This window comes from Schistocerca serialis, chromosome 1, assembly GCF_023864345.2.
Source record: "Schistocerca serialis cubense isolate TAMUIC-IGC-003099 chromosome 1, iqSchSeri2.2, whole genome shotgun sequence".
NCBI lineage: Eukaryota > Metazoa > Arthropoda > Insecta > Orthoptera > Acrididae > Schistocerca > Schistocerca serialis.
The window spans coordinates 1,030,389,175-1,030,404,647 of record NC_064638.1 but is presented as its reverse complement, the minus strand read 5'-3'; the positions used below and the strand labels follow the sequence as shown (position 1 = coordinate 1,030,404,647).

At 40.4% G+C, this 15,473-nt stretch overlaps 1 protein-coding gene across 1 annotated transcript in view; it reads right to left on the bottom strand.

Annotated features, from left to right (window-relative positions):
* Window positions 1–1,704: 1,704 nt before the first annotated feature.
* The window catches only part of LOC126413955 (protein unc-13 homolog 4B-like), a 176,763-nt gene continuing 162,994 nt past the window's right edge, over window positions 1,705–15,473 (bottom strand). The window contains exons 10-12 of the mRNA XM_050083307.1: window positions 10,576–10,696; window positions 6,220–6,440; window positions 1,705–2,009 (exon numbers count right to left, since the gene is read on the bottom strand). Coding sequence (XP_049939264.1) covers window positions 1,924–2,009; window positions 6,220–6,440; window positions 10,576–10,696 — 428 coding nt within the window. The 3' untranslated portion in view covers window positions 1,705–1,923. The remainder of the gene's footprint in view (window positions 2,010–6,219; window positions 6,441–10,575; window positions 10,697–15,473) is intronic.

Here is a 15,473-nt window from a genome sequence, read left to right as displayed (position 1 = left end):
TATGGACGTCATTTTCCCAAACAACAATAGAATTTTTATGGACGACAAAGCGCCCCATCACCAGGTCTCAGTCGTTCACGATTGGTTTGAAGAACTTTCTGAACAGTTCAAGCGAATGGTCTGGCTACCCAGATCACCCGACGTGAATCCCATCGAATATTTATGGGACATAATCGAGAGGTCAGTTCGTGCACAGTATCCTGCGCCGGCAACATTTTCGCAATTATGGAGGGCTACCGAGGCAGCAGGGCTCACTATTTCTGCAGGGACTCCAGCGACTTGTTAAGTTCATGCCGCATCGAGTTACCGCACTACGCGGAGAAAAGGAGATCCGTCACGTTATTAGAAGGTATCCCATGACTTTTGTCACCTCAGTACAATGCATTTGGATTGTCAAAACAAGAATTTCGAAACAGAGGCCCACGTACCCTAACTGGATTATAGCAATACTAACAGGACACTATAATAGAAAATCTTCGCGGGGATGTTCTAGCGTATATTATTGCAGTTTAAAATCCATGGCCGGGCAACAGACCATAAACCGATGTTCTGCTTATAAATCACTTGACACAACCTTTCGCGGTTACTAAACAACGTAATTGTATAACGCTATTGTTAGGTGCGTTCAACAAAGCTTTCACTGCAATGAAATTAAAGATGACCAGTTTTATAGAGCTGAATGCCATTTTTCCGAACTTTTAATTTAAATCCAATTGTGTTCACTGTATGAGCTGTAAATTGTATGAAAAATAAACATTAAAACTTGTTTTTACGTCTTCTAACAATTTTAGTGGCAGGAAAATTTATTGAGGGAATAGGGCTTGTGATGGGACCAACAGAAAATAACGTAAATGGCAAGAAAAGGTTAAATATTGAAATATATTTGATGATGAGCAGACTTCACATTTTCTGAATCACAAATAAGGGGAAAATTTCTTGCTCTTATTGAGAGGAAAACATGTGTGCGCTCCTGCTTCTGTGTGAAATATTATCTTACTTACTGCTAGTAGAAATGTATTTGAAATGCAAACTTTTCGATTCTAGACGCTACAGTCTTGAACGGCGCAACCGCTACTGTCGCAGGTTCGAATCCTGCCTCGGGCATGGATGTGTGTGATGTCCTTAGGTTAGTTAGATTTAAGTAGTTCTAAGTTCTACGGGACTGATGACCTCAGAAGTTAAGTCCCATAGTGCTCAGAGCTATTTGAACCATTTTTTGTCCCTGCGCACGTTTCTCAAACTGAACATAAAAAATGAACCGGCCATCAACTATAGCGCTTCAGTAGACATGATTCCATCAGAAGTGCTATGTGTTTGTCTTCCTCTGACCAGTTCATCCAGGAATTTACAAGGGAATTTTTTGTCCCTGCGCACGTTTCTCAAACTGAACATAAAAAATAAACCGGCCATCAACTATAGCGCTTCAGTAGACATGATTCCATCAGAAGTGCTATGTGTTTGTCTTCCTCTGACCAGTTCATCCAGGAATTTACAAGGGAATTAACAGTTTAATATGGAATCCTACCCAATGAATTACTTGCGATTTTTCACAAAAACTAAACAGGGTCAGAATCGAAAATGACGTTCCTTGCCAGAACAAATCATTGGAAGTCTGCCGCTTCTTGTATAAGCACAAAAACGAACAACAAGGACAAAATTGTCGTTGTCTTTGTTGCTAGTGCTAATCAGAGATGAATTCATCCATTATAAAAAGAAAACCATTTATATTTATTTGGCAATAGTACAAAAAGTCTCTATAAAAATTATGTCTGGTACAGTCATTTCACGCGTCATACGCGTTGTCAGAGTATTTGAAAGAAATGTTAAATACATTTATATATATGTATAACGAATATATGGCAATTTATTTGGCAGTAGTGGCTCTTCAGCACACTTCAAATAATTTTAGGCCACTGGTCACGATCATACGATACGTATGTCCTTCTTTAGAATTTTTTTAGTCTTCTTGCTTTGCTTTCTCCGTTCCAGTATTTTGACTATCTCAGGATCTGTAAAGCAAAAGAAAACAGAAAAATCATTAAAAGATTAGCCTCTTGTAGTCACGGCCCAAAACTGTGTAGAGTTACCAGTTGCACAAGAAATATTTGGAATGAAAAATAAAAATCATCAGCTTTCCACCTGTTTACAGAAACTACAGTAACTTTCAACAAATGCATTGTTCTGATGTAAATCCTGTGCTGAAAACTATAGGATCATTGTGATAGATGGTTATCAATCAGTCGTTCCAAAAAAACATCCCATTTTAAGTTTCATTACGTCTATGAACGAACGTGAGTGATGCTTTTCATTTCTTGGATATACCATTAACAAACATACAATTTATTGGACACCAGAGACAACAGTGAGTAATAACTTTAAAGGACTCACACTAAATACAAAAGTCTAAAAGAGTAACAATTTATTGGACACCAGAGAGAACAGTGAGTAATAACTTTAAAGGACTCACACTAAATACAAAAGTCTAAAAGAGTATTAACTGCGCAACTCAAGTAAGATGATAGCGCAATAATGGACTAATACACCTTTATTAAAAGTTAAAGGCCAGTGAACCAGAAATGTATCGTGTCTCAGTTTAGTAAGAAATTTGAAATATTAGAAGAATTAAAATAAAAGGAAAGAAAAAGTTGGGTTTCCCACATGTTGTTACCGCGAAATAAGTTATAAAAGAGAACAATAATGAAAGGCATCTTGCTGACAATAATGAAAGGCACCATGTTAATACACTGCAATCCGAGGTGGTTCAAAGATTCACGGAAGAAATTAAACTCATGTTCTTCGTTAGACGAATATTTTAGAACAAAATACACATTTTAAATGTCTGGACAGAGAACTAAACTTTATGGTGTCTTCGAACAGAGAAATAATTTTAGTTTGGATTTGATATTGAATAAAATAGTATGGACACTAAGTACAAGGTGTTCTTTTATCACCATCATCAGCCAATTCAATCATTAAATGATGTGGCCTCTTCGAGTCGTGGATTCAGGTAGGGTTTCAGCAGTCTTCTCCAAGTGGGACGGTCATGGGCAGTTCTCTGCCAGGCGTTACCAGCGATCTTCTTGATGTCTCTGTCCCATCTGTCTGGTGGTCTTCCTCTAGGCCTCCGGTGCTCTCTCGGACTCCACTCCAGTACTAGCTTCGTCCATCTGTTGTCTTTTCTTCTTGCGACGTGGCCAGCCCACTGCCATTTCAAGGAACCTACTCTCTCTAAGATGTCATTAACCTTCGTCACAGACCGAATGTCATCTGCCCTTTTCCTGTCCTTTCTTGTATAGCCTTGCATTGATCGCTCCATGGCTCTCTGTGCTGTCCTAAGTTTCCCTTTTGTAAATGAGTTCAGTGTCCATGTCTCACAGCCATACGTCATCACAGGAAGAATGCATTGATCAAATACTTCTTTCTTCAAATTTACTGGCATTTTTGATCTGAATACTTTTGAATTCTTCCCAAATGCTTGCCAGCCAAGCTTGATGCGTCGATAGATTTCTGGCCTTATGTCTCCCTTCATATTTATAATCTGCCAAGGTAGACATATTCACTGACCTCTTCTAGTAGACTGTTCTTTTATACATTGAAGTAAATGCTATTTTACATATTAATAAGCTCTACTGAGATTATATATTTCAATCTCAAATTTGAAAATTCACGTGAATCATTATTAGGCTGTGTCCCAACGTGTCCTATCACAAAGTTCCTTACTAAAAAAATCTACAGAACTTCGAGCAACAAAGGTACATCTGCACGCCGAATCTCAAACACAAGTGCCGGGCAAAACAAAATAAAAAACATTTTTAACAAGTTAAATGCAGTGATGATGTTCTGCTCAATACAGTAGTAACAGCTTAACTTCTGCTCTTGACTAAATCAGGAGTTGCATATAGACAAAAGACAAGTACGATCTTTAACATGAATATAATCTTTATAGTAAAACAATCTAAGCTACGAGGATTTGCAGATGACATGGTTTCCTAGTTAAAGGTGGGAGAGAACATGTGTAAGTATTAAATGTAATCTGCTCAGTAACAGGTGTAGAAAACCATTGGAAGTGGCAAGAAAAAGAGTAACTACTCGAATAACATAACCAATAGTCTTGTGGCTGAAGCTCTATACTTTTCTGCATTTGCTCCCTAATGTATAATATGGAAATTTGGTTCTGCCTTGAGCAAACACAATTCTTCTTGTTTGAATACCCAAACATGTTTCAGAGAAATTTCTTCATCTCCAGTGGGTTCATACTGATATTCAAGTGGCTGTCTGACATTTACGGTACAATTATTATTTTTCTCCAATTTGCCATCCGTAACTAATCAGGGTTTCTCAGTGTTATGTGCCTGTGGTTGTCTTAGCTCTGACGTGCTTTCTGAAATGAAAGACATACCCAACACGTAGCAACACACAGATCAATAACAACACACAACCACAGACACACGGAACATAAACACAGAGAACACAAACGAACACAACACATCTGAACTAAAGATATCTACAACAGTACACAAATGGCACCACTCACCTACAACAACAAAACAGCCCATAGTATTGGCATTATATTCAATAAACAAGGACTGAAAATAGCTTACATAAAAAAACAACTATACACAAAAGAAACTGAGGACAACCAACACTGACACAACACATCTGGAATCGATCCACTTACATGTCAAGACTGCAGCTCAGTTTATATTGGACAACATGCAGAAAATTTCAATATCAGGTAAACTGAAAACAGAAGGGAACTTAAGAGTAACAGCGTTCATTCTACATTTGCTGATGAACACGTGGGCATGAAACACAAGTCAAGAGACATAATTTCAACAGAAAAAAATTACCATACACGTAAAGCAATACCCTGCAATGGAACCCTACTCTCAGCTCTAAAAGAAGTAACAGAAGCTCACACAGACACACATACACACAAACATACGCACACACACACACACATATGCCTCCCTCCCCACCAGAACCCATTTACAGTGCACAATTCGTAATTCCCATCCAGAACACACAGAATAAAATGGCAGAACAAGTGAACATCAGACAGTGAGTCAGTGTGTGTTAGGGAACACACCCCAACCACTCTGTAGAAGCATGAAAAATGTAAATCAACAAAAAATAAGTACAGATCTATACATACCCCCTTACTCTTCACCAATTTATGAAGCACATCCAGAATCACCATACATCTAACACACTTTCGAAAACCAATACTTAAACATAAAAAATTGTAGTTAAAGAATGAAACAGTGACTCTCTTTTGATGGTGGAGCGTAAGACAATGACAGTAATATTATAACACAAAATCAGAAAATAGAAGAAAGCAATAATTTCACTTTAGGTTTAACATTTTGACAAATTACGTACCACAGCACTGAAAAACCATGATCAGCTGCGGATGACAAGCCAGAGAAAAATAGTAACTGTATGGCAAATGTTAGCCAGCCACTTGAACATCAGTATGTAATACTAAGGTATATAATTTCCCGATAATATTTTTCTGTTAATAATTTTACCAATGCAAATATAATAATCTCAAAGCCTGTTATGTACTATGACACAAAAATTTTAATATGTTGACAGAGAATAAACGAACCCGCTGAAGATGGAAAACCTTCTCCGAAACATATTTGGGTATTAAAACAAGAAGAGTAGTGTTTTCTCAAGACAGAACCGTAATTCCGTATTATATAACTAATATTGGTGATGAAAGGAGAAAATATAAAAAAGCAGCAAATGTAGCAGGCGAGAGGGAATACAAATGTCTAAAAAACTGGATAGACAGGAAGTGCAAATAGCTAATCAGGAATAGCTAGAGGACACATGTACTGTAGACTACCTACAACAGCGTCCTTTGTAACAGTATTTGGATCAAGAGGGAGAGAAAGGTCCAAAATTAGATAGTGGGACAATATCTGTGATGCCAAAGCTAAAATGAACATCACTTCTGAATGAACGACGAATGCAGTCAACAGAAAGAATTCCATGAGGCTCGTAGAACAGGCATGCGGTCGGAAGACACTTTCGACACGAAAAGTTACATAAAGTGAAGGGACACGAGATGCAAAGAAATGTTACAGGAAAAATAGCGGAAATTATACGACCAGTTATCGAGAAGTTTAGGGCAGTGTGAAGCCACTGTAGTGCTATAGAAAGGAATACACGTTAGAACAAAACAGCAATGCGAGTTGCGGGGTGGCTGACCTGTCTTGCCCGGCTCTCCGAGCGGCAGGTAGGTGATGATCATGCGCTCCAGGGCGGCGCGGTCGTTTTGGTTGTCGCCGACCTCGACGTCGCTGAGCGGGAGGTACGCCACGGCCAGAGTGCGCTTGCGCTTCTTCCCGGCAAGCCTCTTGGCGTTTATCTTCTTCACCTTCTTCACCACAAACATCAGCAGCACGTCCTCCTTCACGGGTGGCAGCCGTCTAAACACACAAAGTGTAATAAAGGAGGGACAGCTTTGTTGCGTTTTCTTTTTTCTGTCTTTCAATTCCTAAATTAACTGATATTTACGAAAATGCTCCAAAACCAACTCTAATCATTAGTCGTGGTCTTCAATTTCACTCTATGTGGTAACTAAACAAATTAAGAAAATATTTACACACTAAAAATTGTAAACGTCGATAGAAAATTTACCTCAAAAGCGACTTTGCAACTGTGTTAAAATAACAGCAAATCACCAAAAAGCACGATAGAAAAGATAATTTTAAACACGAAAATTCTTTATTTGGAGGATATATATTTAAAGTTCCCGCAGCGACACCTGCCGTAGGACACACTAAAGAACAAATGCATACACTGTGTATGTGGATTCTGACCAGTAACGAGACACTTGAGCATCACAAGTTGTATTCAGAATGATCACCGGCAGCGGCAATACACGCTTGCAGTCTAGTGTCTTGTCGCCGTCCGCTGTGACCGAGTGGTTCTAGGCGCTTCAGTCCGTAACCGCGCGCCTGCTACGGTCGCAGGTTCGAATCCTGCCTCGGGTATGGATGTGTGTGATGTCCTTAGGTTAGTTAGGTTTAAGTAGTTCTAAGGCTAGAGGATTGATGACCTCAGATGTTAAGTTCAAAATGGTTCAAATGGCTCTGAGCACTATGGGACTTAACTTCTAAGGTCATCAGTCCTCTAGAACTTAGAACTACTTAAACCTAACTAACCTAAGGACATCACACACATCCATGCCCGAGGCAGGATTCGAACCTGCCACCGTAGCGGTCACGCGGTTCCAGACTGTAGCGCCTTTAACCGCTTGGCCACACCGGCCGGCAGATGTTAAGTCCCATAGTGCTTAGAGCCATGTCAACCATTTTTCTAGTATGTTGCGTGTAGCTGCTCCAGCTTACAGCTGCAGGATTTTCCGTTCATCAAGTACGTTGTGGATGTTTATTGGTCCATTGTAATCACTTATCTTTGTTCGCTCTCCTATTCGTGTCAGAAATTCTATTACTGCTTCTACAAAGGTATCTGTTCTCTCGTAGCCACTTCTCGTTGTTTGTTGAGGACGGTATAGGTTTAATGCAAATGCGCTCCGGTTAGACCCGTTGCGTCGCGTGGGTATTCCCGTAATATACCGTAATCCTTTGAGTTATGATGCAGCAGAGGTTTTTTTTGTTTTTTTTTTCCTTACACCTGTACTGCCTGTTCGTGGCATCTGCGCGGTAGAATGGAGTACTTCCAGTTACGCATGTAAAGGCGGTGCGCTTATTGGCGTCCGACTTATTGAATAGTCCATCGTGTTCACTGTGATGACAATGGATTTATTTTCCTGTGACAGGGGAGGAAATTCTATTTGTGTTGCATTCGGTAGTGTCTGTTTGATCTGTTTGTCAATGTGGGTGAGCAGTTCGGCTAATGTGTAACGATTTAATCGTATGATTATATATAAATGTAGAATAGAAATCAGTAACGGGCTAAGGGCCAAAAAACTGATTCTAAGTTATTACTTTTTTTTACAAAATATCTTAAAGAAGAATCTCACGATTTTTTTTGTTTTGTTTATTGTCTTCAGTAAAAGTCACACAAGTATGCAATTTTTTAAAGGTTCCTTCCTTTTATCAATGAAAACCATTATTTTATTCTGAAAAACTCAGTACGTACTAAACGACATATAGGTATCGGCAAAAACGAGGTAAGTGCCAAGCATTTATCAGTTCTTTTTCATAATAAACATTTTACTGTTACGGTATACTGTGACTGAATTATTTTTAATCCTTTTAATTTTATGGAGCACAAAGCGGGTTGAATTGACTAACTGTTCGAAACATGTTCTATTACGTACTTCAAAATACGGCAGCTGACAAGCTGATAAGCTGTTTTTACATTGTTGTGACAGTAAAACAAAGTTCTTTATTATCTCAGTGCTAAAGCCTTTCTTGAAAATCTTGTAGGTGCTCCAGTCCTCAAATTCGTAAAACATTGATCTCTTCTTGACGATGCCAGGTGCAATTTCTCTTGTTCGAATCCAGCTGCATTTGGAAACATTTATTTTCGTTTTGTTAGTATGTGTATCGGCTGCTTTTTTAAAATAAAATAGTCCTCAGGCTGGAGCACAGTAATCACAAACTACTGTTAGGTGTCGCATTATCCATACGTTACAAGGTCCTTAGGTACTTGAACCTCTGAGTTTCTTCCAGCCTCTTGCATTTTTCATTCCAGGCAAAATCTCAGTCACACGCTGCCAACAGTTACAAAGCTTTGTGTCATGTAACCTGCTTTAGCTCATCCTGTCTTTCGGGCTTTCTATGCACTACTAAAAATACTCGTAGCGCTTAGTCCGCTTTTCTGGTTGGCAACGGCAATAAGCTTGGCTTTTTTCAGCACTTAGCTCGTTAATGATTTCCATCCTACAGATATAAAAAAATAACATACGCAGTTTTTAATTCACACACATCGGACCTCTAAGAAAATTCTGAAATTTTCGCCAGAACAGGTTAATTTTCCCCGGGGGTAAAGGGTGCTCAGTTCCAAACCTAATATCTCGAACACCAAGTAAATCTTCAACAGGAATGTCTGGAAAGTAAAAACTTTTCCCTCCGCAAATTATTCAACGATCTGAAGCTTCCGTCTCCATCTCCACAGAACCAACAAAGACTTGTTTTAGGCTCTTTACTGTCTCATCAATTCTCGATGCGGTAGGGGCACTGCACCTCATTTTCAACGGTTCTAAGGGGAATACTACACCTGCCAGCTGATTTACCTTGGCTTATTTCCCTGATAACCACAGCAGAGACGACAAGCTGCAGCGTAACATCGTTATAAGTTAGTTAGCTGCGGCGTCCCAACGGGGTCCTAATGCGCCTTTCCACTTCAGCATCATGTAACACATAACTGTAAACCTATTATCTGGGAGAAACACGAAAAAATTTAGAAAATTGCGAAAATGTGGCTTGGCAGGGTTTCACTAAGTTTCCTGATGCTATAATGTCAAGTGATATTATTAGATCTAAATGCAATGTAGTATTTCTATCTAAACGTGATTCTGAAAGACAATAATATGCAAAACAACTAGCTTTTACGCTGATGAGAATGCATGACCAGTTCGAGTCACTTTTACAGATTACCAAAAAATTACCTCGTTTCAAATGAAAGCAAAAACACCTGTACAAATCAGTAAACACGTGAAAATGCCGAAAAAATACAAATAGTCCTTCTTAACCACCATTGCATACAATGCAGACACTTGTACCTCGACTGGTTGCTTCAGGAATTTGGCTGAGTGCCAAATACAATCGTTTTCAAAAACCGGGCCGCGCGGGATTAGCCGAGCGGTCTACGGCGCTGCACCCGTGGACTGAGCGGCTGATCCCGGCGGAGGTTCGAGTCCTCCCTTGGGCATGGGCGTGTATGTTTGTGCTTAGGATAATTTAGGTTAAGTAGTGTGTAAGCTTAGGGACTGATGACCTTAGCAGTTAAGTCCCATAAAATTTCACACACATATGAACATATTCAAAAACCGGCAAACTTGTATCACGTGGTAAAATTGTCTCAGTTGACAGAATATTGAAATATTGTTCACTACAGGCCAGCCTACCCTATTTAGTGGAATAATTGATCCCGTGTTAGTGCAATATTTGGCCCCACGTTGAAAACAGCGAAATGTTTATTTTAGAGCGGAAATATGGTAGCTACCGAAACCAAGGCGTCTAAGAACAGATATGTAGTGTTCAGCGAAACCACAAAAGATGCTGCTGCAAACGGGTTATCCAAAATAATGAATTATATGCACTGAAATGAAATGAATGGGTCGGTTTGGATGAAAGTGTGATAGATTTCGGTTGCTATAGTCTCATTCAAAGATACGAGACAGCTGCAATGAGCTGTAAAATGACAGTTGTAAGATGAAATGTTTCACAAAGGAACAACAGAAATTCTTACACGAAGATGGGAAAACTTTCGCCACAGTTTTGTATTTGAAATACAGAGACTGCCATGTCAGTGGGACTTAATTATAAACTAAATAAATTGAATATTTGCTCTCCTCCGTGAAGTATCACAAAAACCTTAACTTGCCTTAGAAAATGATTTACTTTTTTCTGAAATTAATTACATACTTACACTGTGAAAACACTTTGGAAGAGAGGAACATCCTTCTTACAGGGTTCTGTTTTGCACTTCTCCACTTTCTTGAACCGCTCTTTTGGTGAAAATTTTAATTTCACATAGATCTTCTTAGAAACTGAAAAACAGGCACACTGACTTAAAGACCATACTCATACATGTGGAAAAAACTTACGAACTTAAACAGCTTAATATGTTTCTCCACTCCATGTCCGGCATGATTCAGCAACACTAATCCTATTTTCAACAACATAGACTACCTTATCAATTGAAAATTAGACAACTTAGAGCCTTTATGACCATATAAATCCAAAATTAAATACTAGGCCAATATTTCAGTAACAGAACTTTTGTGTTTATTCATTACAGTACGTACTTAAGGCAAGACAGTCAATCACATTCCTAGAGGATAGTTAACCAGACATGTGACGGAATCGAACATTTCTTGACAGGCAGCAAAGCAGCACCATTACTTAAACATCAGTGTCTTAGTGGGCAGTATTACTTAACAGTCTCAGACTTTGTGCTGCTGATGAAGTTATCTGATTGGAAGTATGGCCTGGGAAAAAAATTTAATAAGTTACAGTTACATCTCAAAAAAAAAAAAAAATCAACCTGGTACATCAGTGGCGAATAAAACTGCACACAAATTTCACATCATTTAGCTCCTGTAGTACAGTTCTGCCCTTCACATTCACAGCACGAGGCTACTCGAGTCATACAGTTATTCGAGAGTGACCGTGTGTAGAGGTATGAAGTGGAAGGACCGCGATACGGTTTGTCGCCCACCTATGGAGAAAGTTTTTAATAACTATGTTAGGGCAACGTGGTTCTTTAGAATTAATGCAAAAGAGCTACTTTATAGACGTTTCTGTGGCAAGTATTAATGTTTTACGCCAAGGCTGGAGTATACAAACACTTCGATTTCTTGAGAGGCCCAGAGCTCTTTTAGATATGATGCATTTAAAAAAAGATACTATATATTGGTTTGTTGAATCTTTTCGGCAATATTTTACACAAGCTCACGATTTTATTCTAATGTACATCGACGGGACTAAGCAGGAGCTGCTCAGGGGTCTTCACTGGCCGTGACCTCAGGATTCGCCTAACTAGCCAGTACAGGGTCTACAGACAGAGGAAACGGAGGATAGGTGTAAAGAGCACATTGAGAGCCTCTACGAAGTAATAGAACAAGAAATGAAAGTCGATGTGGAAGACATAGGGGACTCAGTATTAGAGTCCGATTCAACACAGCTTTGGAAGAGATCAAATTTGGTGTAAGGCATAGATAAAATTCCTTCGGAATTTCTAAAATAATTGGGGAGGAGGGGGAGAAGTAGCAACAAAAAACTATTCGGGCTGATGTGTAGAGTGTACGAGTCTTGCGGAATACCATCAGACTTTCCGAAAAACATCACTCACAAAATTTCGAAAATAGCAAGATTCGACAAGTGTGAGAATAATGACACAATCAGCTAAACAGGTCAAACATCCAAGTTGCCGACAAGAATTAAGTAAGAGAAGAATGGAAAAGAAAATTGAGGACCTGTTGGAAAGATAAAGACACCAGAATGGCAGTCCTGACGTAGCGCTTGATAATAGAAACAATGCTGAAGAAAAATTAAGACACATTCATAGGCTTTGTCGACCTGTCAAATGAGTTCGAAATTCTGAGAAAAACTGGCGTAAGCTACAGGGAAAGACGAGTAATATACGTTATGTTCAAATGTCTAGAGGGAGCAATAAGAATGGAAGACCAAGAGCGAAGTGCTTGGATTAAAAAGGATGTAAGACAGAGAAGCAAATTTCTCCCCTAGTGTTCAATCTATACATCGAAGAGGTAATCACAAAGAAAAAAGAAATTTTCAGGAGTAAGATTATAATTCAGAGAGCAATGGTAAGATTCACTAATGACACTGCTATTTTCATTGAAACCAAAGTTTAACTACAGGACTTGTTGAACGGAATGAACAGTCTAATGAGCACACACTATGGACTAAGAGTAAACCGAAGAAAGACGGAACTAATGAACAGCTGCAGAAACGAGATTAGCGAAAAACTTAAGATCCAAATTGGTGGCCAAGAAGGAGACCAGTGAAGGAATTCTGCTACCTTGGAAGCAAAATAAATCATGACGGACGAAGCAAGGAAGACAAAATGGAGACTAGCAAAGACGAAGAGGGCATGTCTGCCAAGACAAGTCTACTAATACCAGATAAAGGCCTCAGTTTGAGGAAGAAATTTCTAAGAGTGTACGTGGGGCGTTCAATGAGTAAGGCAATTGTTTTTTTCTGAAAGCAGGCTGGTTTTATTGATGATTGCAATATACCATAATATTGCCCACTCTTTTCACTAAAAAATCCTATTTTTATACATAACCTCCGTTCAGCGCGACAGCCTTACGCCGCCTTACTGGGAGAGCCTGGATGCCCTCATGGTAGTACTACACTGGTCGACGTCGGAGTCGGCGTCTCAGTGAATTATAACCTCCCCATCACCCACGTGTGCTTCTCGCGGAGCGCATCCTTCATTGGACCGAACAGGTGGAAGTCGGAAGGTGCGATATCCGGGCTGTAGGGCGCATGAGGAAAAACAGTGCACTGAAGTTTCGTGAGTGTCTGCACGTTTCGACATTGCAGACTTATGTCAGGCCATGCGTTGTCATGGAGAAGGAGAAGTTCTTTTGCATTTTTATGGCGACGACCACGCTGATGTCGTTTCCTCAATTTCCTGAGGGCAGCACAATACACTTCAGAGTTTATCGCTACAACACGACGTAGGACGACAAGCAGAATAACCTTTTCAGAGTCCGAGAAGACCATCGCCATGACTATACCGACTGAGGGTGCAGCTTTGAAAGGTGTTGTGACACTCAATGGATTCCTGTTTTGTTTCCAGTCCGAAGTTAATGGTCGCATGTGTCATAGCCTGAGATGATGTTCAACAAAATATTGTCACGGTCAGCTTCTTAACGCGAAAGCAGTTCCGCACACATGGTCCTTCGCTGATCTTTATGGTCTTCTGTTAGTCGTCGAGGAATCCAGCGGGCTCACATCTTTGAGTACCGCAAATGGTGGACGACTGTGTCGACACTACCAACAGACACGCCCAGTTGAGCAATGAGGTGTTTGATTATGCTCTATCTACCACCTCGAATGAGAGTTTCGGCACGTTCCAAAACTGCAAGAGTCGCAGATTTGTGCTCCCGGCTGGCACGCGGTAGATCGGACAGGGTTGCGTGACCCCGTTGCGATAATGACGGACGCCTCCCCCAACGACTCATCGTGCTTTTGTTCACTGTCAGGTCTCCGTAGACATTCTGCAAGCACCTATGAACATTTGTGATGCTCTGGTTATCAGGCAAAAAAATGTCAATGACATTTCTGTACTTGGAACGCACCTCCGTTACAGACGCCATTTTGAAGGTTACGTATAGCACCGCCATCTATTGTAAATTCTTTTTTGGAAATTTGTGGTAAGTTCTCCGAGGTGTGGGGTTGATCTGCTATTCTGTGCAACGGATTAATCTGAAATGTACCCTTTACCCTGTGGCTCCTGCAAGATGCAATTTCCACCCCAACACTACTAAAGAAGTCAGACAGACGCTCCTAACGTTCTAAAGAGAAATGCCTGAAAAACTTTCAGCAATAAATATCTTCTGGAGTCGTCCGCTGTAAGGAAATGACACAAAAATTTACTAAATTTCTTACATAACTAGTGGGATGCTTGGGTACTAGAGTAGTGCTAGTTAGTGTAAGAAAAACAAGAAACTAACGAAAGTTATTATTTATTTTGCAAAAATTCTGAGAAATCACAATGACACTTTTAGTTATGAATTGAACAAGTTATATCCTGGTTCTTTTCGGAATGTGAAGTTACCTCTCAAGGATAGGATTCGCTAATGAAATTTCTATACAAAGTTTAAGATGCTTGTTGCCTTGGCAGAAATGGCTGAGAGGTGCGCCTACTCGACTTGAATAATTATCCTTTAGAATGTTGCTAGGTACGGTCGAGGCTGTCGCATGTGAAATGCAGTGAAGTGTACTGTTGTGGAGGAAATATGGGGCTCGCAAGAGCTGTAGCGCACAATACCGTACGCTGCGATGATTGCTGTCTGCGCCGCTCGCTGCTGAAAAATAAAATAACTCTCGTTCTATCTGGATTGATCTTCGCCAATTAAACTCTCCCTATGCCTTGATGAAGTCAAGGATTCCTATTCGCCCCTAGTCTAACTATTGGCGTGGTACACCGGTCAAATAACCAGTCCACCACAATGCCACTCAAAATTCGCTCGCAGGCGTTTAACTATAACAATGTCCATTTACACCGCACAATGTGTCGGCCAACACAGTGAACAACGCTCAATAGCAAGGACTCAATATAGAGTCGCCCTTTGATTCGCTCTCAACACAGGTGCTCTCCCAGTGCAGTACTGAGAAGAGACTTGTTCCTCGCTCTTTTGAGTACACGTACGAGCGCGCACGCTCTCGTTACGTGTTCTCGCTCCAAGAACGACAACGGAACGGCGCCTCTCCACGCCAGACGTGAAGGGGTATACCTTTCGGTCTCTTCCATTATTCCGTCAGCTCAAGGGGGTCAGAAATATCGTCTGCCAATCAGCATTGCTCTTCTAAAACGGGAGAATGACGTTTCGTTTAAGGCGAACAATCCGGAAACCTATAGCTTTGCCATTTGGCGTTTGCTGTCTCCCTGTGAAAATCTCTGAAACTGCGTGCTATGTGTAAAGAATGCGTAGGCTGGCCGCTCCCACACAATGTAGCGGAATTTGCTTTTAACCCGAACACGGGGTCGTTCCCCCCTTTCCACTCGGGCCCACGGTGTCCGCTACGGACGGTCACTGGCCGACATGGGCTGGGTCGTCCTCTGAAGGGCCT